The sequence below is a fragment of the Lissotriton vulgaris genome, chromosome 6 (assembly GCF_964263255.1).
Source record: "Lissotriton vulgaris chromosome 6, aLisVul1.2, whole genome shotgun sequence".
In the NCBI taxonomy this organism is placed as follows: Eukaryota; Metazoa; Chordata; class Amphibia; order Caudata; family Salamandridae; genus Lissotriton; species Lissotriton vulgaris.
This window is the reverse complement of record NC_141694.1, coordinates 1,294,150,644-1,294,172,675: the sequence shown is the minus strand read 5'-3', so window position 1 is coordinate 1,294,172,675 and position 22,032 is coordinate 1,294,150,644. Positions and strand designations below refer to the sequence as shown.

The window sequence follows — 22,032 nt, the reverse complement described above, 5'->3', positions numbered from 1 at the left end:
TGGTTCACAGTTGGTATAACAAATGATAAGGCCTTGGGTTGGCTCCAGGGCGCTCCTTGCTTGAGCGCTGAAGTCACCGACTCTGCCCTCAGCCCTACCATCTACTGGCTTCTCTCACGCACTGTGCTGTCACAGTTGTTCTCGCTCTATTTCTCTGTACCCCGGTCTATGCTTCCCTATCTATCTACACCTCTTTCTGTCTTACTATGTCTTAGTTTTTTGTTTCTATGCACTACTTTCTATAACGCCTATTTCGGTTTTCTTTTCCATACGTTTTTTTCTCTCCCTGTCTTTTTATTTATGTGCAAGAGGTAATGCAATATTTTTTAAACATGAAAAACAATGTGTTTATCAAGAAGTTTAGGCATTCCCAAATGTTTGGGCACTTCTTCAATTTCGAGACCTGCTTTACATTATTAATGTTTAAAGTGCTCCTCCTCAGGAAGTTTTCACATCAACATTTGGTTCCTCGGCTGCACAGTGGGTTTATCAACAATTAAGGCTGTGGGATAGCTCCAGGACGCGCTCTGCTCACATTAACACTGCCAATGACGTGCGTTCAATAGAAAGGCCCTACTCCCCACCTCCACAATGCTACATTATGCCTGCTTTAATGTTAGCCTATAGGTTTAAAGAGTGGGTCTAAAAAGGGAGCACTTATGGGAGAGAATTTCGTGACACTTTTTACAAACAAAACTGCTACAGCTCAAATGGAATGTTAATTTTCGTACAACATCTGGTTCTGTTTAAGACAATTGCCAGCCTGTAGTTTAAACAGCCCCCATATGTGCAAGTTGATCAAAGCCACATTTACATCCCTTTCTATGATAATCTTTAGAAGGAAGAGGCTTTTCTCTTTACTGTGCCACCCCAGACTTCCATTCAAATCCATTTACAAACTATTGGAACGCTTCACACCACTCCAGACTTGTTGGCGGCTTCAGTTGGTCGTCTTTTAGAAGCAAGGTGTTAATGCATTTCAAACACACGTGGGGGGGGGGGGGGGGCTTGCTATACAAGCTGCCCACACACATTTTGATTATTTTGTTTTGCAATGTAGGGTTACCCTAAATAAAAAAAAACTGAGCTTCACTGGTAACCTACGTGGACATACCTAGGAAGGTGCTGTTTACTAATGTCCACAGTTACTAAAAAGTTACCATAATTTGTGCTATAGAGTGGTTCTGCTTAGTGGTGCTGCAGAGTTGTGCTGTACAGTGGTGCTGTACAGTGGTGCTGCAGAGTGTTGGTTTAAATTGGTGCTGTAAAAGGGTACTGTAGAGTAGTGCTGCAGAGTGAGGGTTTAGATTGGTGCTGTAAGGGGTACTGTAGAGTGGTGCTGCAGAGTGGTGCTGTGTAGTGGTGCTGCAGAAAGGTGGTTTAGATTGGTGCTGTAAAGTAGTAGTGTAGAGTGGTGCTGCAGATTGGTGTTGTATATTGGTGCTGTATAGGGGTGCTGCAGAGTGGTGCTGCAGGGTGGTGGTTTAGATTGGTGCTGTAAAGGGGTGCTGCAGAGTGGGGCTGCAGAGTGGTGGATAAGATTGGTGCTGTAAAGGGGTACTGCAGAATGGTGCTGCAGAGTGGTGGTTTATATTGGTGCTGTAAAGGGGTACTGTAGAGTGGTGCTGCAGGGTGGTGGTTTAGATTGGTGCTGTAAAGGGGTGCTGCAGAGTGGGGCTGCAGAGTGGTGGATAAGATTGGTGCTGTAAAGGGGTACTGCAGAGTGGTGCTGCAGAGTGGTGGTTTATATTGGTGCTGTAAAGGGGTACTGTAGAGTGGTGCTAGAGTGGTGCTGCAGAGTGGTGCTGCAGAGTGGTGCTGCAGAGTGGTGCTGCAGAGTGGTGGTTTATATTGGTGCTGTAAAGGGGTACTGTAGAGTGGTGCTGTAGAGTGGTGCTGTACAGTGGTGCTGCACAGTGGTGGTTTAGATTGGTGCTGTAAAGGGGTACTGCAGAGTGGTGCTGTACAGTGGTGCTGTACAGTGGTGCTGCAGAGGGGTGGTTTAGATTGGTGCTGTACAGGGGCACTGTATAGTGGTGCTATAGTGGTGCTGCAGAGTGGTGGTTTAGATTGGTGCTGCAAAGGGGTACTGTACAGTGGTGCTGCAGAGTGGTGGTTTAGATTGGTGTTGTAAAGGAGTGCTGCAGAGTGGTGATTTAGATTGGTGCGGCAGAGTGGTGCTGCAGAAGGGTGCTTTAGATTGGTGCTGGAAAGGGGTACTGTAAAGTGGTGCTGTAAAGGGGTACTGTAGAATGGTGCTGTAAAGGGGTACTGTAGAGTGGTGCTGCAGAGTGGTGGTTTAAATTGGTGCTGTAAAGGGGTACTGTAGAGTGGTGCTGCAGAGTGGTGCTGTAAAGGGGTACTGCAGAGTGGTGGTTTAGATTAGTGCTGTAAAGGGGTACTGTAAAGGGGTACTGCAGAGTGGTGCTGCAGAGTGGTGATTTAGATTGGTGCGGCAGAGTGGTGCTGCAGAAGGGTGCTTTAGATTGGTGCTGGAAAGGGGTACTGTAAAGTGGTGCTGTAAAGGGGTACTGTAGAATGGTGCTGTAAAGGGGTACTGTAGAGTGGTGCTGCAGAGTGGTGGTTTAAATTGGTGCTGTAAAGGGGTACTGTAGAGTGGTGCTGCAGAGTGGTGCTGTAAAGGGGTACTGCAGAGTGGTGGTTTAGATTAGTGCTGTAAAGGGGTACTGTAAAGGGGTACTGCAGAGTGGTGCTGCAGAGTGGTGGTTTAGATTGGTGCTGTGGAGTGGTGCTGCAGAGTGGTGCTTTAGATTGGTGCTGTAAAGGGGTGCTGCAGAGTGGTGCTTTAGAATGATGCTATAAAGGGGTGCTGCAGAGTGGTGCTGCAAAGTGGTGCTTCAGAATGATGCTGTAAAGGGCTACTGTAGAGAAGTGCTGTTAAGTGGTGCTGTAGAGTAATTGTAGGGTGGTGCTGTAGAGCTCTTTAACATAGCTTAAAAACATTGCAAAAGCCAATCACTGGGGCCAAAAACTTACAAAGGTCCCAAAGGCGAGACCTATTGGCTATGCCAATGCCTTTTCTAATTTGGTTTGGGATTTGTCGTGTGTTGTATTTTGTACTTTATTAATGTTAATTTAATAATGTTTGTGTGCTGCATAAATAAATGTACACACTGCCTTTCAGTTAAGCCTGACTACTTTTTGTGTAATGCTACCCATGGGTAATTATAGGTTAATTTAGTGACTTTTTTTGGTTCACCCTACAAGGGATTGTGGCTGTTGGTTGACCAGGGCTTACATCCAGTCAACCAACAATCCAATGTTTTTCAGTATCCTTATTTTTGTTGGTGAATTGGCTCCAAAGCAACTAACGTAAGAATAAAATGGGAATATTCATGTACATTTAGTACAAATGGAAAGGTGTGTCCTCTTTGCACTTTTACTAAGAACAACAAACACCAATACACCTAACAGGGTGTTAGAAGTTTTGTGCTCAGTTAACAAAGGCAAGTAACAGCATATAAAAGAACACATTAGTACTACCTGCCTTTCACACAAATGCTTTTGTTAAACTGCCTGTTATAGTCCCAAGATGGCCACACTAGTGAATGTTGCATACTATACAAGTAGCGTATAACATATCATACGGTCTGTTAAAAGGCACATTGCTTTTCCACTGAAGTTCATGGTTGTCATGATTCTGATGTTTTTTAAGAAGCGGAGCTCAATGACTCCAGTTGTCCTGATGCTCCATTGAACAGAGCAAGCAGTCTTCAACAGAGCAAGCAGCTCCATCGCACCCCACCTGCGCAACGTCATCAATCTCTCCCTTGAGACTGGGATCTTCCTAGAGATCTGGAAACACGCCGAGATCAATGCCCTACTCAAAATACCTAAGGCAGACCCAATAGACCTCAAGAACTTCCGGCCCATCTCTCTGCTCCCCTTCCCAGCTAAGGTAATCGAGAAAACCATCAACAGACAGCTAACCCGATACCTCGAAGAAAACCGAATCCTGGACCCTTCCCAGTCAGGGTTCCGCAGCAACCCCAGCACCGAGACTGCCCTAATCGCCGCTACCTACGACATCAGGACCCTGCTGAACAACAGCGAGAACGCAGCACTCATCCTCATAGACCTCTCTGCTGCCTTCAACACCGTCTGCCACCACACACTATGTGCATGCCTCCACGCCACAGGGATCCGAGACAAGGCTCTGGATTGGACCACCTCCTTCCTCTCCAGCAGAACCCAGAGCGCCTGCCTCCCCCATTCCGTTTCAAAGCCTCTGAGATCATCTGCGGCATGCCCCAGGGATGCTCCCTCAGCCCGACGCTGTTCAACATTTACATGGCCCCGCTCGCACACGTAGCCCGACAGCACGACCTGAACATAATCTCCTATGCCGACGACACTCAACTGATCCTCTCCCTCACCAAGGACCCCATCACCGCCAAAGCCAACCTTCATGAAGGAATGAAGGCCGTTGCCGGCTGGATGAAGACCAGCTGTCTGAAGCTGAACTCGGACAAGACAGAGGTCTTCATCCTCGGATCCAACCCTTCAGCCTGGGACGGCTCCTGGTGGCCGACGGCACTGGGGGCAGCCCCGACACCCACCGACCAGGCACGCAACCTGGGAATCATCCTCGACTCAACACTCTCAATTACCAAGCAAGTCAACGCCGTCTCCTCCTCCTGCTTCAACCCCCTCCGCATGCTCCGCAAGATCTACAGATGGATCCTGACTGATACAAGAAAGACAGTCACCCAGGCCCTCGTCAGCAGCAGACTCTACTACGGAAACACCCTCTATGCAGGAGCCCCGACCAAGCTCATCAAACGACCCCAACGCATCCAAAACGCCTCTGCACGACTGATCCTCGATGTACCATGCCACGGCCACATCACCCCCCACCTGAGAAACCTGCACTGGCTCCCTGTCAACAAGAGGATATCCTTCAAGCTCCTCACCCACGCACACAAGGCACTCCACAAGACAGGTCCAGCCTACCTCAACAGACGGCTCTCCTTCTACATCCCCACCCGCCAGCTACGCTCCGCCGACCTCTCACTCGCCACCGTTCCGCGCATCCGAAGAACAACCACCGGTGGGAGATCCTTCTCCCACCTAGCCGCCAAGACATGGAACACCCTCCCACTGAGCCTACAACAGACCCAAGACCAGCTGACCTTCAGGAGGATATTCAAGACCTGGCTGTTCGATCAGTAGTGCCCGCCCCCCCCCAGCGCCTTGAGACCTTCGCGGGTATGTAGTGCGCTTTACAAATTATTGATTGATTGATTGAACACACATGGAATGCATTAAAACCCTGCAGAGTGCCTGCAGTGCTTGTGTTACTGCATGCATAGACGTTCGATTTGAGTTCCAAACCTGTTTTATATTATCATTGGTAGTTGTTGACACAGTGTTTTCTAGAAATGTTGACATGTAGCACTTCTCTGTGTGGGTTCTGTGCATTTCAAGCATAGGGCTGTTACGTGTGTCTGTAGGACAGACCACTGGAAAACAAACATTTTTCCTGAAAGAAATTTAGATGATTTTTTACCCTACCTGGCATTATGCAAACTTCTTGGTAATCTAAACAGCAGTTTCCAAGTTCTACGCAGGCACTGTCACAGCGGCAGCTCCCAAATTTCCGCTCAAAACAGCGATTTTTGCACGTTTTCACTGAAACAGTTAAAAAGAGAGACATTTGCTTTCAGGCAAAATTTTGCATGTGAATATAGCATAAGCCACATAACCGGGCATGCTTTACAGGACGGAGCCTGGCAAAAATAACAAAAAGACACTAAAGAGGAGTTCGAAAGTTAGTTTTGCTGTTCTCTGTACAACCATTTTGTTGCTTATATTTTCCTTATCATTTTCAACCAATTTACCCATAATAAGGTCCTTTTTTATGACTCAAACTCATTTTACAAACAAAATCGTATGAATCAAAAGAAAATGTTAATGCACTGTCAAAGCCAATAGGTTTCACTTGTGAAACCTTTTGACATTGCCATTTATTTTTTTAAATGCAAGATGGCCACAAAGCATAATCATTGTGCATAATCATTACACAAAGGACATTATGCGCAGCCACCATCATGGAATCATTTTTCTCAAAGCAAATGAAAAAGCTTTGAAAGATGACCATCAACTATGCAAGCTAATACACAGTGCCAATATTTGAATGATGTATTTCTGCTTCAAGAAAAATCCTTTCAAGATGGCTGTTGCATGCACGATGCCCGTCTTGAACTAATTTTTCTTTTGTTTCAATACAAATGCTTTGAAAATTGCTGCAAGGTTTACATGCACAGCACCCAGCTTTGAATTATCACACCAAGCTGGTTGCGGTGTGCAATTGCGGCTGCCAACTTCAAATGATTTTCTCAAGGCAATATTAAAGCCATTGAAAGATGGCAACTGCTCAGCTGTGCACATTTATGGCTGGCTGCAATGTTTGAATGTGTTTTCATTTACTTTAACTAAATATCCTTTCAAGATGGCCAACACATTTGCAAGCACATGCACGGCGACCATCTTGAGAGAATTTTACTTAAAGCAAAACAAAAATCATTCAAACGTGGCCATTGTGCGAGTGTGCGCATGCATTGCAGCCATATTTGCACTGGGAAGAGAAACATACAGTTATAAGCAAGGGTTGGACTCACTGCCTACTCCAAGTCTACATTGAATAGACAAGGCCTCTTTGCTGCTAGGTAAGTCCTGAAAATATTGACAGGATCGATGAAAAGGTATTCACACAAATGAGTTAACCCTCTCTGATCATCTTGTATACAATCACTTGGCTTCAGATTCAGATTATGGAAACAGGCGAGACACAAACGAATTTGGAGCTTTTAACTCGGACACAAAACAAAACAAATCGAATAAGCGTATGTATGCATGCATACATGGGGGCACAACTGTCTGAGTAGAATTGCCCTGGGACAGTCAGACACTTCTTTCAAATATAAAAGACATTTAGAGCCAGTATGAGACACAGGAACAAGACATCCAGCATGTAAAATCATTGGCAATATGAACTTCAGAGGCACACATTGGGCGTAGTAGCTAGCCCACGCCTCAGTATCCCTATCCAGCTGAAGAGCGCCTCCTGAATCAGCAAAAGTAACAAGTGCGCATAAAACAGATTAACACTTTCTCAGCTTTTTCAAAAGAAATTCTAACAAAGTGAGTTTTCCACATAATTTGGGGCAGGTGAAAAAACATCATGTTCAGAACCAAGTCGTAAAACCGTGAGGAATATATTAAATTAGTATTCCAACTGGCTCACAACTAGCTATGGTGGGATGGAAAGATGAGGCAAAGTAACGTATTTGATTTCATATAAAATGATTTATTGTACAGCAATTGGTTATAGTGGGCCTTATCGCAAACTTTTTATGCAGCCTCAAGTTGTATTTCACAAGGAGCATATTGGCACACAAAGTAGTTTTGTTCAGTGCAAGTAACTACTGTGGCATTGTGTGCTTTTCGAGAAGTTTTGCTATTGCGAATGTTTGTTATAATAGTGAGGGACTAGAGCTCCCACACCAATAAGGTTTTACAAAAACCATTCCAAAACAATTCACACATTCACAAGACTAAAAAGCTGACCACCAATTTGAGATCTACTGCCTTTGTCAATGCTTGTTTATTTTTGTTTTCTATAATCTTATTAAAACTCATTATGCTGATTTTCCATTATGAATATTTTTGGGAAATACTATTATGCATCAACACATGTTACTAAATGCTTTCATTTTTTAGTAACCTCTTCGCTGCTTCTGTCTGCCAACGGCCGTCGCAAACACTACCTCCGAAGTGCTCCGGCCCAGCCCACTCCTTTTTAACCGCCGCTCCACGGCGGAATTGCCGCCGCGGTTAAGCGGTTAAAATTTTATTTTGAAAGCAAAGAATCAATCTTGCTTTCAAGCTTCTGCAAATATTTGCATGAAATCAGAGAACATTCTGGGAACATTATACATAATCTCTTAGTGCTAAACTTTGAAAACGTGTACACATTTTTATGCTGGAACCACTGTCAAGAGTGCAATTAGAGCTTACAACATTTACTTGGAGCGCTCACCCCAAATATAAAGGCTTTCAATTAATGAACCATAAATACAAGTTTGAACAGCCGTAACATATGGACAAAAATATCTTAACTGCAGACAGTGCCCTTCCCAGTCCATAATGAGGTACTGCAAACTGGCAGCCAAAGGGTTTGTGCTGCAGTGGTTTAGGGCCAATTTGTCACTAGGACAAAATACACATGAAAACTTGTTGGCCTTGAGCCCAAACAATATGTCCTAGGTGTCGGGCTATAAGAATTCCACATCCCTGTATATCTCTTGCCTCGTGCATCTTACTAAACCCGATTGTGTATTAGGATAAAATATGGCGACAGTGTTTCATAAAAGCAGTCCAGTGACCTGAAATCTCAAAAGTTTTCCCTTTACTCTTGAACATATACATCCTCACCCTCTGTGGTAAAACATTAGAAATGGCTATCAATCGGATTACCAAATACACATAACGACAAAATGAAAGATGGCTTACATACAAAACAGTAGAAAGATTCAAACACATTACCTTCTTTTGCACAGCTGGGCTTTAATCCAAATATGCATCCGAGGACCGTGGCTAGCATGCCAACGCACAGAACCTAGTATAAAAGGGAAAAACAATAGATGTGTTCACTTTTTTTCCTTTGTCTCCACAGATTAATATTGTGCGCCAGCAAATCGTAATACTTGCTTCTCCTGCAGGATAATGTAGTTTTTCCAAGAAGGGTTATACATTTATTTTCCAAGATAATTTTTGTGGCATGAAAGAAGAAAGATGCCTAACAGCTTAGGTAGGCAGGAATGTTAATAAAAATATTTAAACAAAACAGCTTAGGTAGGCGGGTCACTAATGTACCACAAATGGCGTTGCTAGGTTGCAATGGGGTTTGATACGAGCCATGAAGAAATTACCCCTCTCCCATGGTTGGGAGTTAGAAAACAGCCAAAAGAGGCTGCCTTTGGCCCAGGCACCACTGCCCTGACTTCAAACCTGATGTCTACACGGTTTCTAGGAGGGTCAAACCCATGTTAGATTTTTTGTTTAACAGAAGACGATATAAATTAGTTCAATATAGATACTCATGTGAATATCTTAAAATTGCTAAAGCTCTTCTGGCTTTCTTAGGATAAGCTGTAGTAGGGACAGAGGCCACAAGGTACAACTCGTCCTGAGTTATCAATTAGAAAGACTACCCGTCAGTCCCAAAACCTGTATTATGTTAACAGTCCACAATCTTCATCTTTCTCTCCTTCTACTGATGCAGGCTAGTGCTCTATTTTTAGCCCTTTAAGGCCCCCCCTCTAGAGTGCTTGCAGTACGTTTTGGCCAATTCCTAAGGAGGGACTAAAAGTCACAGCTGCATTTTGTAAGAATATAGGAAAACAGATTTATGCTATGGATGGGGAAAACATTAAATCAATAATTAATTATCTCATAAAAATATCTAATAAGAATTAGATTTCCCAGAATTTGCCAAATACCCCAAAGCCATCACGGTCAAAGAGGTGATACACTGACTCCACTACAAAGGTATCTCTCGCCGACCCCTCAGATAGAATATTATGTATATTCTTTACAAGTTGTAGATGGTCAATAATTGGAAAAGAGTAATCACGTCTAAAGAACGTTTTTCATCAATCTTTGCTAATAGTAGAATGGTGAATATTAGGCTTTGAGAATAGCAAATTAAGGTCTTAATCACAGCCTTGGAATGCGATCCACATCTGTGTACAATGTAAACAAACATATTTCAACTGATGTCACAAGCGATACTTTTGGCATGCTATAGCATTCCATACAAGAAATCTGACAAATATTGTAAAAGCTCTCGACATGTTGGTGCTTTCGAGCATGGAACTCAAAACTAATTGTTGGATTTCTCAATTCTTATTGAGTTCCCATGACATGTTTATTCTGTAATTGATTCAACCACTGGCCCACCGTGTGAAAATAAATCCATGCTATAGAAACATCAACAAAAAGGCCAAAAGAAATACCCGGCCTTGGGGGGACAGGAATCTACTTCACGAGAGCTACAATGCTTTGTGGTGAAAGTAAGAGATCCCTGGAAGCCACAAAGCTGATCCACCTGCTTTCGACCAAGACCATCATCAGCAAGGCATGGAATGTGTGGGCCAGCTATGAGACAGGTGAGACAGCCCAAGTGGCAGCAGAGATTTAAAAAATGCAACCTTGCCCTGCTTGGCATCAGCGAGACCAGATGGGCACAGTCTGGACTGAAAAGACTGGCTCCAGGAGGAATGCTGCCGTATTCCGGACATGAGGAAAATAATGCCTCACACACTCAGGGAGTAGCATTAATGCAAATGCCAGCAGCCAACAGATTGGTTGGGAAGCCCACAGTCCCAGAATTATCATAGCCACCTTCTGCACAAAGTAAAAAAAAAGCGGACCAACATGATTATTATGTAGTGGTATGTACCTACAAATGACAGCAAAGAAGATAAAAAAAAGAACAGTTTTACAGCGGACTCTAGTCCATCCTGGAGAAATGCCTTGAGAGAGACATCACCATACTGTCATGGGACCTCAATGCCAAGATTGGAAGCGACAACACTGAGTTTGGTAATAGGAAGGTAGTGTATTCCCCCACACAGAATAAACAAGGCAAAGAGGGTGTCCCAGACCATTCAACAGAGAATCAGATCAACCATGTCTGCATTGCTAAGTTGTTATGGAGTTCCCTGCAGGATGTGAGAGTGATGAGGAGTGGGCATGAGGTCAGGCCATCAGCTCGTTGTGGCCAGGTTTAAGCTAAAGCTGAAGAAAGCATGGATGGAACAGACAAATCAACGCCAGCAATGTAACATCACCATCCTCAAAGAAGCACAGAAACAGAGTGAATACTCAGTCACCCTCAATAACAAGTTTTAAATCCTACAAGAACTAGAGGACACTAGAGACCCAGTAGAAAGTCAGCAGGAGAAGACCATAGAACCAGTGACATCAAACTGCCAGGAGGTACTGGATCCCTGGAAACACCAGCATAAAGAATGGATCTCCACGAGACTCAGTAAAATCCAAACAAGAAACGAGAAGAAAGCTGTAGACAACACCAGACGAACAAGAGCAGAAAAAGCAAAAGCGCAAGGCGAATACACCAAAACCAACAAGGAAGCATACAGAAGCCTAAGGTCAGACAAGTGAAGAGTTATCAATTGCCTTGCCACAGAAGCCCAGGAGGAAGCACGCCATGGAAACTTGATAGATCTCTACAACATAACGAGGAAACTCTCCGGTAGATACAGCAAGCCAGAAAGATCTATTGAAAGCAAAGCTGAAAAGACAATCATGGGTGACGAAGGTCAGCAACGAGGATGGATGGAGCACTCTAAAGAACATCTAAATCAGCCCCATCCACAGTCTACACGAGACATACAGCCAGCTGACAAGGACTTGCATATCAACTGTAGCAGATCAACTAAGGAAGAAATACAGCAAGCCATCAAACATCTGAGAAATGGGATGGCAGTAGAACCTGACAACGTTCCTGCAGAGGTACTGAAGGCAGGCATTGAAACATCAGTAGACAGACCCTACCCCTTGTTTGAAAGGATCTGAGAAGAGGAAAAAGGGGACATCAAACTGAAAGGATGGATATTTCATCAAAATCCCCCAGAAAGGTGACCTGAGTAACTACATTAACTACAGAGGGATATTACTTCTATCAACCCCAGGCAAAGTGTTAAACAGAGGCTTCCTGAATAGAATGAAGGAACAAGTGGATACTTAGTAGCGAGACCACCACCTGGCTAGGTCCTGCACAGACTAGGTTGCAATACTGCACAACATCATTAATCAGTCTATGGAATGGAACTCCTCCATCTATGTCAACTTCATTGACTATGAGAAGGCAGAAGTGGACAAAGAGACCCTTTAGAAACTCCTGTGCCTCAATGGAATGCCATATAAACTTGAGAGAATCACGGGAGAATGACCTGCCTTATAGTCCATGGAGGACAACTCACAAGAGCCTTCTTCGTGAGGACCAAAGTCCACCAAGGTGTTTTGCTGTTGCCTTTTTTTTCTTCCTGCTGGCCATAGACTGGATCAAGAAGACATCCAGAGCAAGGCGAAGAAATGGGACCCAGTGCACATCGTGTACACAGCTCAATGGCCTGGACTTTGCAGACGACCTGGCCCTACTCTCTCAGAGCCATCTGCAGATACAAGAGACAACTAACACTGTTGTAGCCACATCAGCACAACTTTGCCTCAACATCTATCGGGGAAAAACCAAGATCTTGAAAGCTAACACGGCCAGCACAACTCTAGTCAATCTTGCAGGCAATGCATTGGAAGAGACAGAGGCCTTCACCTACCTGGACAGTGTCATAGACAAGCAGAGTATCACAGACGCTAATGTCAAGTCAAGAATCAGCAAAGAAAGTGCTGACCTCATTCAGCTAAAGGCGATCTGGAACACCAAGGAGCTACACTGCAAACCAAGATCAGGATTTTTAACGCCAACTTCAAATTGGTCCTTCTGTGTGGAGAAAAAAGTTGCAGGTCAACAGTGACCACCACCAACAAAGTCCAGACCTTCATGAACACCTGTCTGATGAACATCCTCCAAATCTGCTGGCCACACACCATCAGCAACAACAACCTATGGCAGAAGAATTTCCAACTACCTGTTCATGAAAAAAATCAGGAAAAGACATTGGGGCTGGGGCTGGGTAGGTCACACCCTTCGCTAGCCCACTTCAAAACACCACCAGGTAAGCCCTCACCTGAAACCCTCAAGGCAAAAGTAAAAGAAGAAAGCCAAGAAACACCTGGCATTGAGGCCTCAAGGCTGAAGGCAATAAGATGGGTTACACCTGGAATCAGATTGAAAGAAAAGCCCGGGACAAAGATGGCTGGAGAGTCCAGGTTGATGGCCTACACCAGAGGATGGGTAGTAGGCATAAGTAAAGTAAGTAATGCACTTGAATTATTATACTACTGCTCACATCACCCAGTGTGTCCTACAACTAAGGCACCAACTACAGCGGTGTTTGATAATTTCTTAATGTTGCAGTCTTAAATAAAAAACATGATTTATTAATGAAGAAAATAATCACTAGATTTAAATCACTATGTTCTGAGTAAAGTTCACCAACTATTTAATAAAGGAAATAAACTAATATTTACACGTTAACACAAAGGCTTTACAACTGCAACATTGCGCAATGTAGAAAATTGACCAGTGATTATAAGATATTTTACTTATCTTTAATGACGGAAACACATACAGTTGTGTGTTCCTGAGAACAGTGCCGGATTACTAAATGTACACATAAAAGTGATATGCAAATCTTCTGCACTTCCAAAGTTGCCGGGTATGTCAATACCGTACAAAGTAATGTGTGCTAAAATGTGCCAGGAACACTATGTCGCCTGACTAGTGTGGAACATACATGACCAAGAGAAAAAACTCCTCCATATAATTCAGATACATTAATGAGCTCAGAGCACCCCAAGAGTCTTTTTTGTTGGTCTCCTAGTGAAGCGGGTCAATATTATTGGTGATAGATTCAGAAATCCAGCACTAACTGTGATATTCGTACATAAGCACATGATAGTCACAGACTACTTTTTCAAGGCTGTTGGTTCAAAATATACAAGCATCAGTGCATTGTCTAATGTTAACCCCTTCCACGCTGATGACGAGCTGGGCTCGTCATGGCGTAGCCTCCTCGCACGCTGATGACGAGCCCAGCTCGTCACGTAACATGCGATTTACAAAATCTCAGCGTGCGAGCGGAATTCCGCTAGCGCGCATGAGGTTAAAAAAGGTACATAAAGTGCTGCCCTCAAAATAGCGTGTCACAGATCAAAACACCAATCAAGATTGATGTATTCAATAAGGAAGAAATCATGGCTATCATTGATCACAGCGAAGTCCAAGATGAAGTGCAATAGTCAGCCAAATGTTGTGCAAGAGTAACGGTCCAGGCGTGCCCGCAGGAGCCCCTAGGAATAGGTTTTGACCGCTGGAGAAAATATAAACCAGTTTTAATAGGGTCTCTTCAGAATCCTACTTTAATATGAGTTGTCCATAGAGCTCCACACCTGTTGCCGCAAGGATGGTTGAGAAATTATCGTCGCGCAAAGGACTGAAAAGTCCAGGAATCTTAGCTTTGTGGTGCTAAACAGTAAGGAAGCGTAAAACACAATCATGTGTATGAAAAGATAAGAAAAACTAATGTCCACACATATTCACATGATAAATTGTCACATTGAAGAGGTGCACCAGTGAGGTCAACCTCATTCGAGTATGCCTGCGGCTACGGAGAATAACATCACAGGTGCTGATGAAGTCTCAATTTCACATCAGAAACACATGCAAAAGCCCAGAGAAGACTTTGTAAAAAGTGCAAATCGCAAAAGAAAACAACAATATATTTCACCAAACTGGAGTGATGGCTAGGTCTTGGATTGCCCAATATGCCCGTATGGTTAACTATTATTGTCTCGTTTAACAACCATTAATACAAAACCGAAAACCCGTTAGGTCCAACCACATACCTGAGACAAAGAGGTTTAGGGGAAGTCACAACATCGATTTTACGAACAGCTGCAATGGGGCCTTAGAAAGCCCGTGCCTCAGAGACGTTTTAAGGCTTGGGCAAAGTGGTCTCTGGCCCAGGGCCCCATCCTTTATGGGGTGGGGCTGACAGAGCCAGCTTTGTCTTGCCCGGATGATCTTGATTCATACTTGAACATAATGTTTTAAATGCCGTTTTCCTTCAATGTGGTTGATGTGTGAGTCTAGTACATACATTTTAAATGGTTTGTTTATGATTCATGCAACATCGATTTTAATAAAGTTCTTTTAAATCAAAATAGGACCTCACACACTAGGTGTCATAAACGTTATTTGCAGGAAAATTAGAGCGCTCCTACTGTGCTACAATATTGAAAACGTAAGTCACTATCCCCGAATATTAGACGTAAACACACTTAGAATTTGGACAAGTGTGCCAATCACTGACAGTGACCTGGCAGACAGCATGAAAGAGTTGAAAGTGGATCATAAATTCATAGCTGTTCCGCACAGGGGCCCCAAAAATCCTTAAAATGTCCCTGCCGTGCTTCTCGTAAATATGGTACTGGAAATAAAGATGTTTGTAGTAGTAAGATTACGCCCGACATGATATTCTTATAAAAGAGAGAGCTACAGAATAGTATTTTTTTTTTACCTTGCAGGCGTGTTTGTCCCCATTCATATGCATTAGTTTGTGCTCGGCCTCCATTTACCTGCAAAGAGTCATGTAAACCGACGAGGGCCCAACTCCCCCTCTGCCCCCACCCCTCCAGTGCGACCTAAACGTGAGCGCCATACTGGAATGCATCTTGAATCATTTTCTGTCTATTGTTGTTCATCATACAGGCTAATTAATGTACTTGTCAAGGGAATGCGAGACATAAAAGAACAGTCTTCCAAAAGTTTCCAAAAAATTCCAATTTATCTTTTTAATTGGTAATTCATCAAAGGTGTAACGAGGTCGTGAACACATATGATAAACTCCACGAGGTACATTTCTAATTTAACATAAACAACTCTGGTTTTGCTTCATCATTATAGTGGTACAAACTTCTCGTATAAGAGGAGGGGAAAGTCCTAAAAGATTGGATGCCTAAAGTTGAAACAGTACATTAGAGAAGAGTCAACTCGGGTGAGAAGTGAAGAAGCACAAAATATAGGTTCATAATTGAAAGAGGTCATGCCATGTATGCCCACACATAAAAAGCGTCAAGAGGTGAAGGCAATGTCCTTAAACACATTCCTGTATACAAGCATGTAGACATGAGCTCATTTCCCAGAAAAGCCAAAACAAACATTAAATCTCAAACAGTTAAATGACATGGTATGCTTCTTAATGCACTTAGATAACCCTCACAGACATCATAATATGTAATTTCAGAAAGAGTATTCTAGACATTTTATTAATATACTCATTGTATGCCCTTATAGTAAAAAAAAGTAGAGGAACTATTGCATAAAAGCAAATATTAATTTATTTAAAATAGATAACTATAGGCTTAAAAAAATTATCTGTGATGAAACACGTGTCAACTGTCTGCTTATGTTCGTATATCACAGTTACTGCTGGATTTCTGAATTGATCAACAATAAAATTGAACCTGCATCGCTAGCAGACCAACAAAAAAAACTCCTGTGGTGCACCAGACACGGCTCTTCTTAAACATCTGAGGTAATTTCTTGCAACCTGTTAGAAATGGGGGTCCCTAGTTGGTAAGGGCTTGCACCTTTGTCCAAGTAGGGACCATTCTTCCTAGTCAGGATAAGGGAGTTACACTCCTAAAATAACCCCTGCTCACCCCCTTGGTAGCTTGGCACGAGTAGTCAGGCTTATCTCAGAGGCAGTGTGTAAAGCATTTGCACATAACCAACAGTAATACAGTGTAAACACTACAAAAGCACACCACACCAGTTTAGAAACATATCCAATATTTTTATATACTTAAAACAAGACCAAATACGATAAAGAATCCACAATACAGTACTTTAAAAATAGATAGTTAGCAAGAGATCTTTAAATTGCAAAAATACATTGAAAACACAGTATGTCGGTAGCTCGGTCCGAGCCTACTGCGATGCTGAAAACACAGGTCTCGCAGATCCAGCGGACCACGTCGGTACGGGCCAGCAACAGCGTGAACAGACTTGGTAACAGTACCTTTCTTAGTGTGGCTTGCACGGTAGTGCGAGCCGGTCGTGGCTTCCGTCACAGTTGCGATGCAAAGTGGAAGAGGTGCAGGGTGCGGTGTCCTCTCTATGCTGTGCAGGCAGCGGCTCGGAGACGATCGTCTAGACGGCGTCCGTGAGACCAAGGCTTGTGGTGCAGGGCGTGACAGTGCTCTATGCGGTGCTTGCAGGTTGTGATGCAGGTGACAGAGCCGGTTGCCGGGCATTGGCATTGGCCGAGCCGGACAGCTGTGCATGATGAGGGGGTCACGGGTGTCGAGCCAGCATCGACCGTGTCGGTGAGACCAGGCTAGCAAAGTGAAGCGAGGCAGTGCGGGCTGCGGTGTCCACAGGTTACGGTGCAAGCAGCGGCTCGGTGGTGGCAGCGGCGGACATAGTCGACAAGACCAGGGTTGAGGTGCAAGATGCAGACGGTGTGGCTTGCGGTTCCTTCAGGACAAAGAGCCAGCTACGGAGTCGGTGACAGAGTGAGTCACGGTTCCCTTCTCTGTGCAACTGAAACAGCGGTACCCAGAGGTTGGTGAAGTCTTTGCACTCCCTGAGACTTCTGAACAGGAGGCCAGCTCGATTTCAGGCCATTGGACATACTCAGCACAAGTAGAGAAAGTTCAGTCCAGTCCTTTCACTGCCCAAGGCAGAAGCAGCAGCTGCAGGCCAACCCAACAAAGCAACAACACAGCAAAGAGGTAGTACTCCTCCTGGCAGCTCTGCCCGCTCTTCTTCTTGGCAGGTTCCTTGATTCCAGCGAGTTCTAAAATCTTGGGGTCTGGGCCCCAATATTTATACCAGCAAATCCTTTGTCCTCTGAAGGCATAGGGGCCTGCACCTTGCTCAAACCAGTTGTGGGTGCATTCTGCCAGTGTGCACCTTCTTCCTTTGTCGGTGTGTGCCAGGGTCCTCAGACGCACCACAAGAGGTGGAGCCAGCATTGTGGAAGACATGCCCAGCTCTAATCAGACCACGGTGCTACTCCTCCCACCCATCTATGTGTAGATAGGTCTATTCAGCCCTGTGCTGACTCACCCTGTCTCCCGGAGTCTCCCCAGCCCCTGTCACTCACAAACCCGACAGACAACAAACAAGCTAGCAGAGGCAGGCTGGATGGTTAAGTCAGAAAAGACCTACTTTCTAAAAGTGGTATTTTAAAACACAGAATGATAAAACCAACTTCACTAGAAGATGCATTTTATCATTCTGAGTTCAGGCATACTAATCTCGACTTTCTGCCATGTTCCCTGGGTCAGTTAGGATTATAGGATGTTATAATCAAACAGCCCATTCTGGCCTATGGGGAACAGGTAGCCTTGCAATAGTGAAACACGAAGTAGGCTGTAATTCATTATCCGGACATGCCACGCACACCAGGGCATGTCTTACCTTTCAAATACAATGCCCCCTGCCCTTGGGGGTACCTTGGGCCTACCTTAGGGGCGACTCACATGTAGAAAAGGGAAGGTTTAGCGACTTGCAAGTGTGTGCACTTGCCAAGTCGACATGGCAGCCGCAGGCTGCACACAGGCTTTGCAATGGCAGGCCAGAGTTACACTTTACAGGCTGTTTGCGTGGGTGGCACAATCCAGTGCTGCAGCCCACCAACAGCATTTGATTTATAGGCCCTGGCACTCGCAGTGCACTTTACTAGGGACTGACACATAAATCAAATAAGCCAATCATGGAAATACCAATCCATAACACATTTTATAACAGGAGCACTTGCACTTTACCACTGAACAGCAGTGAGGAAAGTGCACAGAATCATCACACCAGCTAAAACAGAGTCAAAACCGGGAGGTCAGAAATCAAAACCTCAGGGGAAACACGCCAAAAGATGCCAACTCTAACGCACCCCAATAGTAGTAAAGCCCCACCTGCCTACTGGGTCCATCCGTGACTCCCTTCTGGTGCCTGCCGTATCGTCAATGGGTATGTGTAGCACCTCTTTGCACAGTAAGTGTCTTCTTCTTACAAAATTGAACTTCGTCACTTTCTAACTTACTGATTAGCAACTCTGTATGTAGATATAGTTCTAACATTGTGTCCGAATTTCGCTATATATGGACGTTCTTCTGTAGTATGTACTTCACCATTATATGACAGTTCTCACCTTGTTATACTGGTGTTAACCCATTTATAAGATTGTCAAGAAAATGTACATGATGATTAAACATTTTTTTTAAAGGATTGTGCAACTTGAACATCACTCCTGGTTTAGTCTGCTCTAAAATGTAACTGCAACAAATGATGGATGGAATGCTGAATGATCCAAACATTCTCCCCCAGTCAAGATATCTGGGTTAAATCCATTGTTCTTTTTCCCACTACCGCACCCCAGTTTAGACCCAGCCATATGTAAATCACTCTTGACCCTCTGCCTCATGGGAACAGTCCAGACCAAACTGCCAAGCCAGGTCCTCCCTGGACCGGAAACCAGAATCCTGGGACCGGTTTCGGGTTTGTCACCTTTCATCAGCCAGTTTAGCTTGAATCCAGTGGCACAGTGAGCAAGGGACCCACATCTGGGCATACCCATCCCACTTAGGGCGAAAAGTGTAATTGCAACAAATGATGGAAGGAATGCTGAACGATTCAAACATTCCCCACCGGTCAAGAGATGTGGGTTAAATCCATTGTTCCTTTGCCCATTATGCCATCCCAGTTTGGACCCAGACATATGCAAATCAGTCTTGACCCTTTGCCTCATAGGAACAGTCCAGACCGAACTGTCAAGCCAGGTAATCCCTGGACCGGAAACAAGTTCCTGCCAATGCTTTAGCTCAATAACTTGCATGGGGAACATGCAAATGATTGATTTTGGCCCAGATCTCTGTACTGGGGTGAATGTAGGACATTGTTCTGCATTCTGTTCATCAATTGTTCTTTTTGCATTTGTCACCCCGAGTAGGACAGATGTGCCCAGAAGTGGGTCCTGTGCTCTCCATGCCACTGGAGTCAAGCTATCCTGGCTGATGAGGGGTGAAACCCCCGAAACCGGTCCTAGGATGTTTGTTTCCAGCGCAGGGAGGACCTGGCCTGGCAGTTCGGGCTGGACTGTTCCCATTGGGCGCAGGATCAAGACTGATTTGCATATGACTGGGTCCAAACTGGAATGGCAGGGGGAGCAACACAAATGATGGATTTAGGCCCAGATCTCTGTACTGGGGTGAATGTATGAAATGTTTCTGCATTCTGTCCAACAATTGTTCTTTTTGCATTAGTCTACTCCTAAGGCAGGCAATATCTGTGGAACAGAGCCTGGTGCTATCATAGGCATTTGGATTCTGTTTTTAGGCCATGCATTTGCCCCGCTAGTTGACAAAGGAATTTACAGGCACAGCAGCAACACAGGCTCCACCAAACCTTTTGCGGTTGACTTTTGGCAGAGAAGATGATGTTCAATCATTTAGGGCTTCGTGGGTACTTAAGCTGACTCAGGGAAGGTCTGAACTAGGGCTATAGCCCAGATGTGTGAATTGTACACTCTTTCCCTGCCATTGCTAGACATCCAGCAGGAATAAGCTAGGCGGGATGATATCTTGTCCCCAGTTCCCAGGTTCTCATTGGTGACAGACTATCCCAGGGAGTTTTCATGTCTGGGCAGGCAAAAAAGGCAACAATTCAGCACAGAAATTGTTGTCTAGACTAGATATCACTCAAACATCAGACACACGGAAGGGAACACACCGCCCATTTAAACATTTTCAGAGATGAGCAAGCCATTAGACTCACCCTCCATTAACCCGCATTTGATATGCCTTGCTATTGATTACATGGTTTTCGTGGTCCTCCTAATCAAACTTTTTATTGGGTACGATTCTGGGGAGGCCAAAACTAGGCAGGCTACTAACACCTTTGTAAAGTTATCTGGCACGTATCTGGTTTCTAAAAAAGCCTTTTCCCATGTGCTTAGGCAATAAGGAGAACTGTGAGATAATGGTCCATTTTCTCCTTCTCTGCAGACTCAGTTATTCCCATGTCAATGAGTGCATGGGACCAGGTGTTCTCCCTCTTGTTAGAAGAATAATTAAGCAGGGTGTTGTAACGCCAATTGAAAGGGCACGTTTGTTTGTTTTTTGTTTCTTTTTTTGTGGGACTAAAAAGACAGAGCTACCAAGATTTCTGTACTATGTTTTTATGTTATATGTGGATACATTGTCAAATGTTTTGGTCGTTTTGTTGTAAAGAATTCAATGCAGGTTACAATGTTTCTGTGACTATGTTGTATAATGTTTTGAGAGAGAAAAAAAGTTGTTCCAACCGATGAATATTGCAATTTTGATAATTTTGAGAATAATGATTTGAAAATAGAATATGAAATTACAAAAAATTAAATATATGGTCATATCAATGGTTTTGTGTGCTCGGGATGTGAGATTGTAAATTGAGATCGGTATTGGCATGTGTGTAGTTGATTGTTTTTTGATCCCACAAAAATGGGGGCATGCAACAATCCATATATGTCACAAAAGCGTACCCGGCAGCAGCTATATGCAGAGTAAGCATAAGAAATACAATGTATTTTAAAAAAACATATTACATTCGTAATACGGTTCCTACCCATAATTCAAAAAAGTCGGTTTTAGATAGCGGATGTGACCACAGCACAATGCAAACTTTAATTATTTACCTCCTTATCTAATTGCTATTAATTGCACGCCTCTTAGGAAATCGAGCAACAATTCTCACTGAGATTAAACAGTAACCGTTAATGACCCTTGCACACAACAGCGCGTTGGTTGTCAAGCCAAAAACTAACCTTGTTGGGGTGTGTAAATGTGTGTTAACAAAAGGAAAAACATCACGATGGATTAACCAGAAATGTAATTGCTGAAAGAAAAAGTGACTGATTAAACATGCGTTATTCTTTAGCAAGCGAGAGAATCAAGTTAAACTCAGGCATTATCAGTGTTCTCTACATTGCAGCCGAAGGGAGAAAGCGGCTACAAATCACCAATGGGTGAACCGGGGTGGGAGGCCCAAGATGACTCGAAACAAATCTGCCAACAGGGAGCAAGCAAACATGATCAAACATCATAAATCGCATTAACCCTTGCACCAAAATAAGTCTAGGAGCTGCACGGGTCACCAAGCTGTGATACTGATTTTCAGAGGCAGATAGAACCGAAAAGTGCAAGTAAATCAATCAAAAGAAAAAAACAGGGGTGAATGGATCCTCAAAATATGTAATTGGATTGAGTTTAAATCCAAGAATGATTTATAGAATTGACGAACGTTTTATAATATTTTTATAC

The 22,032-nt window shown here is 43.9% G+C and overlaps 1 protein-coding gene across 1 annotated transcript in view; it reads right to left on the bottom strand.

The window, feature by feature from the left end:
• Positions 1-22,032, bottom strand: part of ENPP1 (ectonucleotide pyrophosphatase/phosphodiesterase 1) — a 612,613-nt gene that overhangs the window by 509,113 nt on the left and 81,468 nt on the right. The window contains exons 2-3 of the mRNA XM_086927432.1: positions 8,569-8,641; positions 5,536-5,652 (exon numbers count right to left, since the gene is read on the bottom strand). Coding sequence (XP_086783558.1) covers positions 5,536-5,652; positions 8,569-8,641 — 190 coding nt within the window. The remainder of the gene's footprint in view (positions 1-5,535; positions 5,653-8,568; positions 8,642-22,032) is intronic.